General features: G+C 45.0%; 1 protein-coding gene across 5 annotated transcripts in view; it reads left to right on the top strand.

Moving 5' to 3' along the window:
* The window catches only part of DEPDC5 (DEP domain containing 5, GATOR1 subcomplex subunit), a 114265-nt gene that overhangs the window by 75566 nt on the left and 25291 nt on the right, over positions 1 to 13408 (top strand). For all 5 annotated transcript variants that reach the window (XM_066260057.1, XM_066260056.1, XM_066260055.1 and 2 more), the window contains 2 exons: positions 1382 to 1515; positions 7794 to 7902. In XM_066260057.1, coding sequence (XP_066116154.1) covers positions 1382 to 1515; positions 7794 to 7902 — 243 coding nt within the window. The remainder of the gene's footprint in view (positions 1 to 1381; positions 1516 to 7793; positions 7903 to 13408) is intronic.

Genomic DNA, 13408 nt, shown 5'->3' with positions numbered 1-13408 from the left:
GGCTAGAGCGTCGGACTGAGATGCCGAGGACCCAGGTTTGAGACCCCAAGGTCGCCAGATCGAGCGCGGGTTCATCTGGTTTGAGCAAAGCTCACCAGCTTGGACCCAGGGTCCCTGGCTTGAGCAAGGGGTTACTCAGTCTGCTGTAGCCCCACAGTCAAGACACATATGAAAAAGCAATCAATGAACAACTAAGGTGTCGCAATGCACAACGAAAAACTAATGATTGATGCTTCTCATCTCTCTGTTCTGTCTGTCTGTCCCTGTCTATGCCTCTCTCTGACTCTCTCTCTGTCTCTGTAAAAAAAAACAAACAAAAAACCTCCCTCATGCCACCCTTTGTAGCCACACTCTCCCGTCATCTCTAATCCGTGGTAGGTGCTGGTCTGTTCTCCGTCACGATACTTTTGTCTTTTCCACATGTCATATGAATGGAATCATACAACATGTAACCTTCATCCAAGTTATAACTGCACCGGTGGTTCATTTCTTTTCATTGCTGGGTAGCCCTCCATCATCGGCCATGTGTTTACTTTTCTGTTCTTAACCTCAAGTTCAGTGTCCTCTAACCCAGTGGTCCCCAACCTTTTTTGGGCCACGGACTGGTTTAATGTCAGAAAATATTTTCACGGACCGGCCTTTAGGTTGGGACGGATAAATGCACAAAATAAAATTGTGTGACCGGCATAAAAACTGTGGTATTTTTAAATATAATTGTCGAACTTATGAGACAAGCGTCAAGAGTGAGTCTTAGATGGATGCAACAGAGGGAATCTGGTCATTTTTTAAAAATAGAACATTGTTCAGACTTAAATATAAATAAAACGGAAATAATGTAAGTTATTATATTTATTCTTTCTCTGCGGACCGGTACCAAATGGCCCACAGACTGGTACCGGTCCGCGGCCCAGGGGTTGGGAACCACTGCTCTAACACATCTAGCTGCCTTCTCTACCAGCATCACTTATGAGTGTACACAGCCTCATTTCTGGGAGAGTGGGAAGAACCTTAATTTTGAAGTCGGGTAATTGGAGTTTGAATTCCAGGTCAAATGGGATTTGGGATAAGCAGTTTAATTCTCTGAGACTCGGTTTCTTTGCTGTAAATTAGGTGTAACGTTATTTACTTCCTAGAGTTGTGATGAGAACAACATGAGATGATATGTGCAAACCACCTCAAAGAGGCAGTTTGTCAACAGGCATTTGGGAGCTTCCATTCAAGTGAAGAGCGGTTTTCTGGCATTTACCAAATACTGAGAACCTATGTCCTCGGTTAAGGGGACTCCCAGAGCCTGAAGCATGTAGCAGCATGTGCAGGGGCGTGAGTGGCGTCCACTGAGGTGTCCACTCAGGCGTATGGCCTTGTCTTTTCTCTGCTTCAGAAAGGGGCCGCCATGAAAGGCTTACAGATGACTGGACCCATTTCCACGCACTCCCTCGAGTCAACTGGCCCCCCGGTGGGGAAGAAGGGAACCTCAGCTCTGTCTGCCCTGTTGGAGATGGAGGCCAGTCAGAAGTAAGTGCCTGGGTGGAGAGAGACTTGTCCCCACCCACAGACCCTGAGGATTTTCAGTGCCCCACTGTTGTGATTGGGTTGAAATATGATTTTTATCAATAAGGAGCCTATATTATACAAAAATATACATACAGAGCAGAAAGCTGGTTAATATGTGGTAAGTGTTGAATAACATGAAATAGGTCAGAAGTTATAAACTTGTAGTCTGGGGCATAAATTGAACATTTGGTTTGGCCCACAGAGTGATTTTTTAGGTCTTGTTTTTGGGGGTTTTTTTTTTAGTAGATTTTATTTTTTAGAGCAGTTTTAGATTCAAAGCAAAATTGAGTGGAAGGTAAGAGATTTCCCATGCACACCCTGTCCTCACATATATATATCTTTCCCCATCTATCAAGACCCCCCTCCCCCCAGCGGCACATTTATTACAACAGATGAAGCTACACTGACACATTGTAACCACTGGAGTCCATAGTTAGAGTAGCTTCTGGCCCTGAGAACATGTAATCTTTTTTAAATATTTGAGCCAAAACTTTCTTTTAGTTGAAGATTTTATTTAAAAATCTGGATTCTACATGAATTTTTATATGAAAAAATATTAGTATATAACAAGATGCATGGTTAAATTATATAATACTGGAACCACAGTCCACTCAGCCATGGTGGGCTGGCACTTTATTTATTGTTTTAATTTTTTTTTTTTTTTTTCATTTTTCTGAAGCTGGAAACAGGGAGAGACAGTCAGACAGACTCCCGCATGCGCCCGACCGGGATCCACCCGGCACGCCCACCAGGGGCGACGCTCTGCCCACCAGGGGGCGATGCTCTGCCCATCCTGGGCGTCGCCATATTGCGACCAGAGCCACTCTAGCGCCTGAGGCAGAGGCCACAGAGCCATCCCCAGCGCCCGAGCCATCTTTGCTCCAATGGAGCCTCGGCTGCGGGAGGGGAAGAGACAGAGAGGAAAGCGCGGCGGAGGGGTGGAGAAGCAAATGGGCGCTTCTCCTATGTGCCCTGGCCGGGAATTGAACCCGGGTCCTCCGCACGCTAGGCCGACGCTCTACCGCTGAGCCAACCGGCCAGGGCCCTTGTTTTAATTTTTTAAAAAATTTTTATTGATTGATTTATTTTAGAGATAGAGGAAGGAAGAGAGAGATCAATTTGTTGTTGAATCATGCATTCATTGGCTGATTCTTTTTTTTTTTTTTCTGAAGCTGGAAACCGGGAGAGACAGTCAGACAGACTCCCGCATGCGCTCGACCGGTATCCACCCGGCACGCCCACCAGGGGGCAACGCTCTGCCCACCAGGGGGCGATGCTCTGCTCCTCTGGGGCGTCGCTCTGCTGCGACCAGAGCCACTCTAGTGCCTAGGGCAGATGCAAGGAGCCATCCCCAGCGCCCGGGCCATCTTTGCTCCAATGGAGCCTCAGCTGTGGGAGGGGAAGAGAGAGACAGAGAGGAAGGGGGAGGGTGGAGAAGCAAATAGGCACTTCTCCTGTGTGCCCTGGCAGGGAATCGAGCCCGGGTCCCCCACATGCCAGGCCGACGCTCTACCGCTGAGCCAACCGGCCAGGGCCCATTGGCTGATTCTTGTATGTGCCCTGACCAGGGATCAAACCCACAACCTTGGTGTATCAGGTCAATGCTCTAACCAACTGAGCTACCCAGCCAGGGCAAGTGGGCTAGCACTTTAGAATTTTAGAATGGGCATGTGCCCTCTGGTTTACCGTAAGAGCAGTGTGCCCTCTGTTCTTGGACTTGTCTTGCAACCTCAATCATGCTACCTGAACAACTTCTCTAGGCATTTGAGTGTGTGGTCCCTTTATAAACAGTAAATGTTATAGTCCTAGGACACTGGTGGCAGGACAGGGACAGCGCCACAGGAGGTGGGATTTAAACTGGCCTTGTAGGAAGGACACATTTGTATAGAGGGGAAGAGGCTCTTGGGGAAGAGGAGAAACACTGGCATGAGCAGGTGGGACCTTCTCTGGGGGGGCATTCCCTGCCCCCTTAAGTCTCCCAGCCACAGTCTCCTCTGTGCTGCACAGCACCCTGGGCCTATGGCGTCAGTGTTCTTGTAAGGGCCACGCCAGGTTTACTTACCTTCTCCCGACTCACTGTCTGTGCTCTGAGGGTGGAGGCTGTGTCTGGCACATAGTAGGTGGACAATAGATGTGAGTGATGGAGAAAGGGTGTGGAGGGTCGCTGTACAAGACGTTGGAGGAGACTAGGCATGCCTGTCTGGTGTGAGGGTCCGCGGTGTGCCCCGCAGGAGCCTGCACACGCTCCGCTTCCATAAAGTTATGTGGAGGAAGCGCGAGCACAGTGGGAGGGGTGGTTACAAGGCTGCCTGGGAGGCTGAGTTCAGGCCATCCTTACGCATTCTCACAGCAAGAGCGATCCCTTGGAAGTTTTTTTAATTTTAATGGACAATTTCAAACAGATTAAAAAAGTAGATGAACTAGTGTAATAAATCCCTGTGTACCCATCACCCAGCTTTAATGGTTGTCATCTCATGGCCAGTCTTATTTCATTTATATCCTACTTGCTGTAATCTTCCTTTTTTATTTCTTATTAAGTCCCAGACATCATATCCCTTCATCTGTAACATTTCAATATGTATCTCTGAAAGATAAGTACTCTAAAACGAACAAAGTAAAACCATAATACCATCATTTACGTAAAAAGTTACAATTTCTTAACATCATGAAATAATCCATTCAGTGTCTTTTGCCAGAAGTGATGTTGTCAGGGATGAGCCCCATGTGTATACGAAGGCCTGGTGGGTGCGCCCAGGAGGCAGAGACTCATTGGTAGGCTCTCTCTGGTCCAGGCAGGCTGCTACAGAGGCTGGGTGGAGGGAGTTAATGACATGGGAAGGAGAGAAGAAGAACATAATGGGAGCACTGGGGAGCAAATGAGAGAGTTGGGTTAGGTTGGGCTCATTACTGAGGGCACCGGGTCCTTTTCAAAAAATATCTTCGTGTGCCCAAGGAAAGACCCCAGAACTCTGCCTGGTAGGTTCTCCCAAGAACTAATCATAGGCCTTTCCTGTTGGAAAAAGAACAAGGAACATATGTTGCTAGGAAGGGTGTGAAGCTGGGGGTGGGGAAATCTTATTTTAATTTGTCAGTGAATCATCATTTAGTTCGCTCCAGGGAGCCGGTTTCTGCTCGGCCGGCCGGGGAGAGGGAGGGTGGCTTGGCTGGTGGTGTCCCCGTGTGAGGGCGAGACTCAGCTAGCCCAGAGCAAGAGGCAGGGCAGAGAGGCAGATTAACTCCTTGCCCCGTGACTGTTCTAGGTGACGTGGTACATTTTCTCAACGCTGGAGTTAGAGTAGAGGGAGCAGACCTTTGTATAGTGTTTGCTCACATGATGTTTTTAATTTGTGTGCTTTTTTTTTCTGCACCAAGCTGATTCAATTTTAGTTATTGGGAGAAACAATATGAAAAAAGAATTTTTTAAAATGCCATCTGTAGTCCTGCCACCCTACCGTAACTGTGTTTATTTCTTCCCCTCCCCTTTCAGCCTGTCTCTGTCGCGTTTACAGTTAGTCAGGCTCTCCTGGAAGAGAATGGCCCCTGGGATCTTGGCCTCGTGCCGATTAGCAGCATGGCCATGAGCCATCGGGCAGCAGGTACCAGTCTGGGGCTTCACTGCTCCTGTTAGATGAGGATAATCAGAAATGACTGAGTCAGAGCAGAGAGACCTCCACATGGCAGTTAGTTGTTACTGCCTCTGGTGACCCCTCCTGGCATGGGCTGTGTGGCCTTATGTAAGTTCTCATGCATATACACGTACAATACAAATAACTGGTCATTTTGTGGCAGTTCCCTCCCCTGAGCCATTAGACAAGGAGCCTCCAAGGGCAAAGACAGGGTCTCTGAATCCCTGACTCCAGTCCAGGGGTCAGCACAGCAGCTCAGTAAATGGGGATGGACAGGTGCATCAGACGACACATCTGAGGGGTAACCAAGACTTCCTGCCACTGCTCTCCATTCATGGCCTGCCACTCGGCCTTTGGGAGGGGCAAGAGAATGTCAGAGTATATGATTGTGTGTGAGGCTCAGGAAAACACCCTGCGATAAGGGAGGAGAGAGAGAGAGAGAGAGAGAGAGCGAGCTGTAAGTGGACAAGGGAAAGAATGAAGCATTTATCTTGCTTTTCCTGTATGAATTACACCACAGAGTAACCAAGTAATTGGTGTGGGGAAGTTTTTCTTTTTACAGTATTCCAGCTAATAGGTATAGAAGGATGATAGAACATTACCATGTGTGGTCTCTAATGGACTAGGAGATCTAGCAGAGACCATCAGTGGCAGCTGCCATCACCAGAGAGAGACCACCAGACACTACAGGCCTCCAGACCAAAGTACACACATGCTTAGGAAGAATTCTTGCCCCAAATTGAACATAAGTCTCTCAAACCTTTCAATATGATTTCTAGTTCTCAGGAAGTACAGGACACAGAGGAACATGATGAGCAATAAAGAGATATAATCAGCTCATCCAGACTGTTTAAGTTTACAGGATGAACAAGCTACTTCCTTCAACAAATAAATTGCAGGGATATAGAGAGATTAAAAGGAGTTTATAGCTTAAAAGAGATTTGAGAGACACATCTTATGGCAATGTAGGGACCTTAGTTGAATTCTGTTTTGAACAAACAAAACTGCAAAGAAATTTTTTGGAGATGATTGGAGAAATATTTGATATTAGAAAATTTAAAAATATTTTTGAGTGTGGTGACGGAATTGTGATTTTTCTTTTAACTTATTTTCTTTTAGAGATACAGTATATACTGAAGTGTTTATGGATGAAATAATATTTGTGAGTTTTGCTTCAAAATAATTAAGGTAGATGGTTGGGGTATAGGTGAAACAAGATTGATTGGCTCTAAGTAAATAATTTGTGATAGTTAGGGTTCTATTCTATCATCCTATTTACTTTTGTATATGTTTGAAATTTTTATAATTAAAACTTTAGAAAAGAGAGTATAACAGGTACTGTGGAAGCCAGTTTTTAACTTCTGGTATGATATTACTTCACTGTAAAAAAAATGTCAGAATTTAAGGCTAGAGAAATATCACAGGTTGGGTTCCTGGGGAAGCAGAGACAGAATTAGAGTTTAACATGTAGGATGTTTATTAAGGAACATCTTGGGCTCAGCACCTATGGGAGGGCAGAGGAAGAAGCAGGAGTGGACAGAGAGAGAAGCTGATATGCCTGAAAGGCCGTGACACCTGGGTCCACCTCACTCGAGCCCAGAAGCTTGGAACAGCCTTCAGAGATGAGGCAGGTTGGACCAACATGGCCATGCCTGGCTGCCCCTCACTGATCATTGTCTGTGGGTAGCCCAGGGAGGGAGAGAGCTTCTGCATGAGGCTGGTCTGCAGCTGGGGCTGTCCCTGAAGGGGCTGACAGCAGAACCACCAGGACAACACGCCCAGCTACTGTGACAGCAGGGCACAGCAGAGGGATCTAGGTGGCACCTTGCAGTGTCCACCACAAGAAGTATATGTTGCAATCATAATGAAGCTTTCAAGACTAATATGAGTCTTCTGAAACTTACTAAATAAAAATTCACTGGTAAAGTAAAACAATCCTATTTGGGGGATTTTTATGATACTAGTTCATTTAAATGATACTAGTTCATAGTTAACTTTAGTGCTGAAAAAAATTAGGGAAATAAACATGAAAGTATGGCTTTATGGACATCAGAACCAGAATGGAACGAGATGTGATCAGAAAACCATAGTTGTCTGGTGCTATGAGATAATGGCTGTTAGATATATGTGATTTTCTTTGAGTAGGAGGGATATAAATATGTATGTCTGAAATATTAACATATAGGCCTTCAAAATGTATATTTTCAACACATTTCCCCTGTTTAGTGTGTGCTGCATTTGAATGCAGCCCTAATTTTCAGAATGTGCTTCTGTTGGTATATTTAATAAAAACTGAGAAAAAGTCTTTCCCAGCTGATTAAAAAGGTGATTTGTGGATGGAAGTCACTGAAACCATGTATGTCACTTGCCTTTTCATAGTGATACTTAAGCACCAGATGCTGCCAAGATGCTTTTTAAATTGGGCTGTTTTCTGATTCACCATAGAGGGCTCGCGATGAATGAAAATAAGGGTATCATATAAGGTCCAAAAGAGAGAACAAAAGTGTGTGTTTCAAAGATGATGCAGCAGAGCTGTCATCATTTTATCTTGACTAACATGGGTCCATCAGGAGCTCTGAGTGAACCACAGTCATGCGTTTTTCCTCCTTTTAGGTGTCTGGGAGACCAGCAGGCAGCCATGCACGGTGGCAAGAGCTCCGCCCAGCCAGCCGAGAGCAGCAGTGTTGCCATGACTCCCACCTATGTGGACAGCCCACGAAAGGTAAAGGAGGCTGCAGGGAACATGCTCTCAGAGACTGGATATGAAAAGGGGAGTGGATAGCCATTCTAGTCTAGGATTAAATACTGAGGATTTGGCTGAATTCTGCCCCAGGCCTTCTTAAGCTTGCTATTTTTATGAAGGAACTTTCCTGCTCACAATTCTAAGGATGTTAACTGCTAGATAAATGCAAATATAAAACGGTCAAGCTAAACAGTATTGATCAAGGCCCAAAATCTGGCTTAAGGTTTGAAATTGGCCATCTGGTTTTTAGCCACATCTCTGGCTTTCTTGGAGGGTAGGTAGGAAGCTACTGAAGCATCTTCCATGAGAGCTCACTCTCTGATAATGAAATTCTCATCAGTTTGCTTAGACTCCTGAAAAAACAAACAAACCTGAGGCTTTGGGTCTCTATACGGAATAGCAAATACAGCAGAGGGGCCAGAAACTCTATATGTCAGGCTTTTTATATCTTTTAAGACTGAGAGCCGTGGCTCTGTCAGCTTCCTCTGGTAATTCAGAATCTGAGATCATTCTGATGTGGTAGGTGAGCTGACTATATTCTTTTATCTGGTCTCTATTACTAAGAAATAAAGGAGATTCAATAGATATATTTTCTTGTCAAAATTGTGGTCAGATTGTATATCCACCTATATATTTATTTATTTTATTTCCATATCATGAAGACTTTCCCATATCATGCAATATTTTTCAAAAGAATGCTTTTTAAAAATAATTATATATTTCATCATATGGATACACCTTCATTTATAACTGACTTTTTTGATTCAATATGTAGATTAGTGTCTGGTTTGTAAAAATAGCTGATAATTCTTCCATATCTTTTTATAATTATTCTATGATGCATTATAATTATCAATAATACTGCAAATAACATTTTTCAGGTAATTAGTTGACCACTTCTCTGATTATTGTTTTAGGATAAATTAGTAGAATAAGACTTAAGGATGGATGGGTTAAAATCTGAGGAAAGTGTAATTGAGGCTTTAGGTGACTTGTATAATCTATAGATCAGGGGTTGGCAAACCTTGATAATACAGGCTTTGCGGGCTAAGAGGCTGGATCAGGAATTTTGTGTGGGTACTTCCATAGCTATTTAAAACCCACTCTTAGGCCCTGGCCGGTTGGCTCAGCAGTAGAGCATCGGCCTGGCATGTGGAAGTCCCGCGTTCGATTCCCAGCCAGGGCACACAGGAGAAGTGCCCCTTTTCTTTCCACCCTTCCCCCTCTCCTTTCTCTCTGTCTCTCTGTCTCTCTCTCTCTCTCTTCCCCTCCCACAGCCAAGGCTCCATTGGAGCAAAGTTGGCCCGGGTGCTGAGGGTGCTGAGGATGGCTCCATGGCCTCCGCCTCAGGTGCTAGGGTGCTGAGGATGGCTCCATGGCCTCCACCTCAGGTGCTAGAATGGCTCCGATTGCAGCGGAGCAATGCCCCAGAGGTGCTGAGCATCGCCCCCTGGTGAGCATGCCGAGTGGATCCTGGTCAGGTGCATACGGGAGTCTGTCAGCTTCCCCACCCCCCACCCCCGCACCCCCGCTTCTCACTTAGGAAAAATACAAAAACCCACTCACTCTCAGCTCACAGGCCATAATGAACCAGTGGCTGGAGTTGGCCTGCTGGCTGGAGTTCACTGACCCAACGCCAGGCAGTGACTGTAGGTGCAGTTTTAAGGATATTCTGTACTTAAGGAATGATCTATTTGTCATGGAAGAGACTTCTCACCTGTGCTCACTTACATGTACATCAATCTCAGCAGTATTAGTTTCTTGGCTTCTGTATGTTGTGGCAGAGAAGGGACACAGATGGACAGTGAGAAGCCGTAAGTATCCTAGCTTTGGCCTCTGCTCATTGTCATCTTTGAGGATTAGAAACAGTGTCAGGGACAGGACTGAAAAGTAAAGACATTTTAGAGCCTTAAATATTAAGGTCAAAATGTGCCAGCAACCCAATATTAGATTGCTATTTAGAACACTGTCCTAATCTTCCAACTGAACACGAAAATACAGCTGGATGGCCCTCAGCCATGCCAATGTAGATTCCCACGTAGTCATGGAGAAGCAGAAGTGTGATGAGATGGCCACAGTGAAGAGCCCTGGCTGATATACTCCAAAGCGCCGACAGTGTCTTCAGTCAACACTTGTGTTGGGATGTGTGGAAGGGCGCCTGGATCTGCAGTTCTATGGCCGCGTGTTTCCATGGTTTGTTACTTGAGTTCATAGCAGCATGTGGAAAAATGCAGCAGTATTGCTAAAACAGCCAAACAGTTCAGTGCTTCTACTTAAAGAATTAGAAGTTGTAGGCAAGCAGAGGCCTTCAGATTTATCAAGTACCATTTCTGAATTTCAGTGATAATGCATAAAAAGTAAAAACACATTGATGGGACAAGAGAGACCTTCTTGACCTTAAGAAAGGTGGAAGGTGGGGTCTTTGGAAAAGTCCTCTGTCATTTTTTTTTCAAATACATGGCAACTTGTACCCCACAAGAATAGGCTGGGGAGAGGAAGACAGCTCCAGGAAACTCCTCACGAGTGCATATATAGCTGATACTACCTTTGTCTCAGTGATTTTGTTACACAACCTGTGACGGAGAAGGGATTGCTGCTTCTGTTTTCCCTGTTTGCTCAGAAAATTAAGCAAGAACTTTTCTAGCATTGAATCCTCTTCTCCCATCTGGCTGCCATGTTTAGTGACAGAAGTGAAAACCCCAAGTCTCTGTGTATGTCTTTAAGAGGGCTCCTGGTCACCCTGGCAGGCAGGAGGCCAAGAAGTAGACTAAAGCATCTTCCCTGCCACCCCCTCCAAGCTGCTTTTTGGCCTTTTCCCTCCCCCTTAGCATAGGTCTGAAGGAAGTTCAGAGCTATGTGGGAAGGTGCAAGCATCCAAGCCAGCTCTAAGGAGACCTGAGGGAGCTTGGGCCCACCTCCTCTAACCCAGGAGCTTGCTCCCACATGATGGGATATTCTGCCCGAGAAGGTGTGAGTTCCTCCTGCTAATGCTTTGTATTTGGATATTGTCTTCCTGGGTGGATCTCTCTCTCTCTCTCTCTCTCTCTCTCTCTCTTCCCATTCTCTTCATGTGCCCTTGTTTCTCTCCTTCCCTCCTTGTTTTTATTTTTCTCTTTCATACCCCTCTCCTTCCCCTGATGGTTCACCACTGGTCCACATTTTTGTTCATTCATTCTCTTGCACCTGCTGCTGCCACTGCTTCCTCCTCCTCTGACTTCAGGACGGGGCCTTCTTTATGGAGTTTGTCCGTAGCCCGCGCACAGCGTCGTCTGCCTTCCACCCGCAGGTCAGTCAAACTCTGCAGCCCATGCATGCCTGTCCTGTCAGCAGACGCCTTCTGCTTGGCTCTGAACAGATGGAACTGGGCTGCAACTGCGTTTCAAGGGCAGCTGACATTGAATTTTGTCTCAGAGGTATACATTTCCATCCGTGGTTTTGGCCATGGCAAAGGGGGATGGAAATGATTAATGTAAGAAAACAAATGGTCATATCAGTGTGTTGACTCACGTGTTTCCTGTCTCTGCCTCTCTGTTTCACATAGTTGCCACTGAATCTTTGCCTTCTTCCCTTTTAGGTGATTTTGTCCATGTAACATAAGCAACATGAAGTATGCTTACTTCAGAAATAAACACTTAACTTTTTCCTCCTAATATAACCAGATAAATTAAAATTATAGTAGTGTGATAAAAAACAGGAAGTGGTAAAAGAAACAAGCAGACATTTACTAACAAGCATGTGCTTTGTCAGAGACTAATGGTGTGTGGCCCTGGGCAGGCTTGTCTAGCCACTGGACTTCCCTTAACACATTTGTCAAATAAAGGGTTTGGACCAGGTCTCCAAGGGCCTTCCAGACCTTAACATTCTTCAGTTACTATGTGCCAAGCACGCAGTATTATCTCATTTTATTCTCACACCATAACCTATGAGTTAGGTAGAAGTTTTATAGCAGATTTACAAGTGGAGAAATTGAGGGACATAGAAGTTGTGCTTTACACGGTGTGGTGTTGAGCTGGGATTTAATTCTAGGATCAACAGGCTTGACTCATGTGCCCCCTGCTCTGTAATTAGCATTAGCAATTACTCTTCTTACAGGTCCTAGGTGAAGATAAACTGGGCTCCCAGCCCTTCATCAAGACCCTTAAGTATCATATATGAATTTGTCTTAGTTACAGAGATTTTGAAAGAGCTGACAAGGTTTACATAGAGCAGCAAGCTAAGGAGAGTGGGACTTGGGAGATTTAAGGGTAAAGGTTAAAGGATCCTTATCTGGTGGGAGTTAGAAAACCAACACTGATTAAGTACCTTCTCTGCCAGCTACTGTGTGGTGAGTTCTGCAAATATAATTTTCACAACTGTGTATGAGGAGCGGGTATCATCACACCACTCTCCAGATGAGGAAACAAGCTTAAAGATGTTACCTGGTCAAAAAGTATTTAACTAGTGAATGGCTGAGCCCTGGCACCGTCCTGCCCACCATGATGGGAGAAAAAGGAGTTTGTTAACTTTGGAGTCTTTCCTTTCTGACAGCTTGAGAGGATGCTGCATCTGCCTGCAGGTCCTCAGAGGTCAGCGCTACCTCTTCCCAGGGTGCTGCTTGACTCTGGGCAGGTCCCTGCTGGCAGCTCTGAGTCTCTGAGTCCTAATCCAAGAAACTGATCTCTCAGTTATTGGAGACTGTTTTTAGGTTAAAACAATCTCAGGTCAGACTTTTTAACCTTTTACTTTCTAACAACAGACCTTCTTGGGCTTAGATTAGAATTTAACATAATTAATTGATATTTAAATTACCACATATAGCTAAAAGCTACTATATTGCAATGCACAGCTCTAGACATTTGAAATGTTCTCGTTAATGTACATTTTTAGACTGTAGAACTTCATACACTCCCTAAGCTTCTTTTCTCTTTTCTCACACTTTTTCAACCCTTGTTTATTAGATTTTCTCATGTATTTGTTTTATCTTATTATTTGTCTGTTTATTGATAGCCTCATATCTTTTGGAATGAAATAAGATATAAGCATATAATAATCATTCAGAATAAAGGGTTAGGAGGGATCAGAGGAAGAAGGCTCAACTTGTGGAGAAAATTCAGGTCAACTGAGATCACAGATCCTGAGAACCTGCTGGGTGTGGAGCTGTGCCAAGTGTTGTGGGCGATATAGGGGTGACCACAACGCTTTAAGGACATTACTTGTTTAATGTCTGTTTTCCTTCCCTTCCCCTAGTTGCTAACTCCATGAGGACAGAGGGAGGGCTTTGATTTGGAATGATATACCATCCTTCCCTGCTACTATGCATCTTAGAAAACATCCTTGCTATCTGGCTGGGAGTTATTCCTGAGCTCTCTAGCTCTACAAAGTATGTGGGATTCTGTCACAAGTCCTTTTACCATTTGTCTACCAGCCTCAAGGAGCAGCTGGAGAACGGGGCTGGCAGATCTGGCTTCCTGGTGGCTGATTGTCCTCCAGCATGAGAAAATGGGGT

Source organism: Saccopteryx bilineata, chromosome 2 (assembly GCF_036850765.1).
Source record: "Saccopteryx bilineata isolate mSacBil1 chromosome 2, mSacBil1_pri_phased_curated, whole genome shotgun sequence".
Lineage (NCBI taxonomy): Eukaryota > Metazoa > Chordata > Mammalia > Chiroptera > Emballonuridae > Saccopteryx > Saccopteryx bilineata.
Note: the sequence above shows the minus strand (reverse complement) of the source record. Positions and strands in the feature narration are given on the sequence as shown.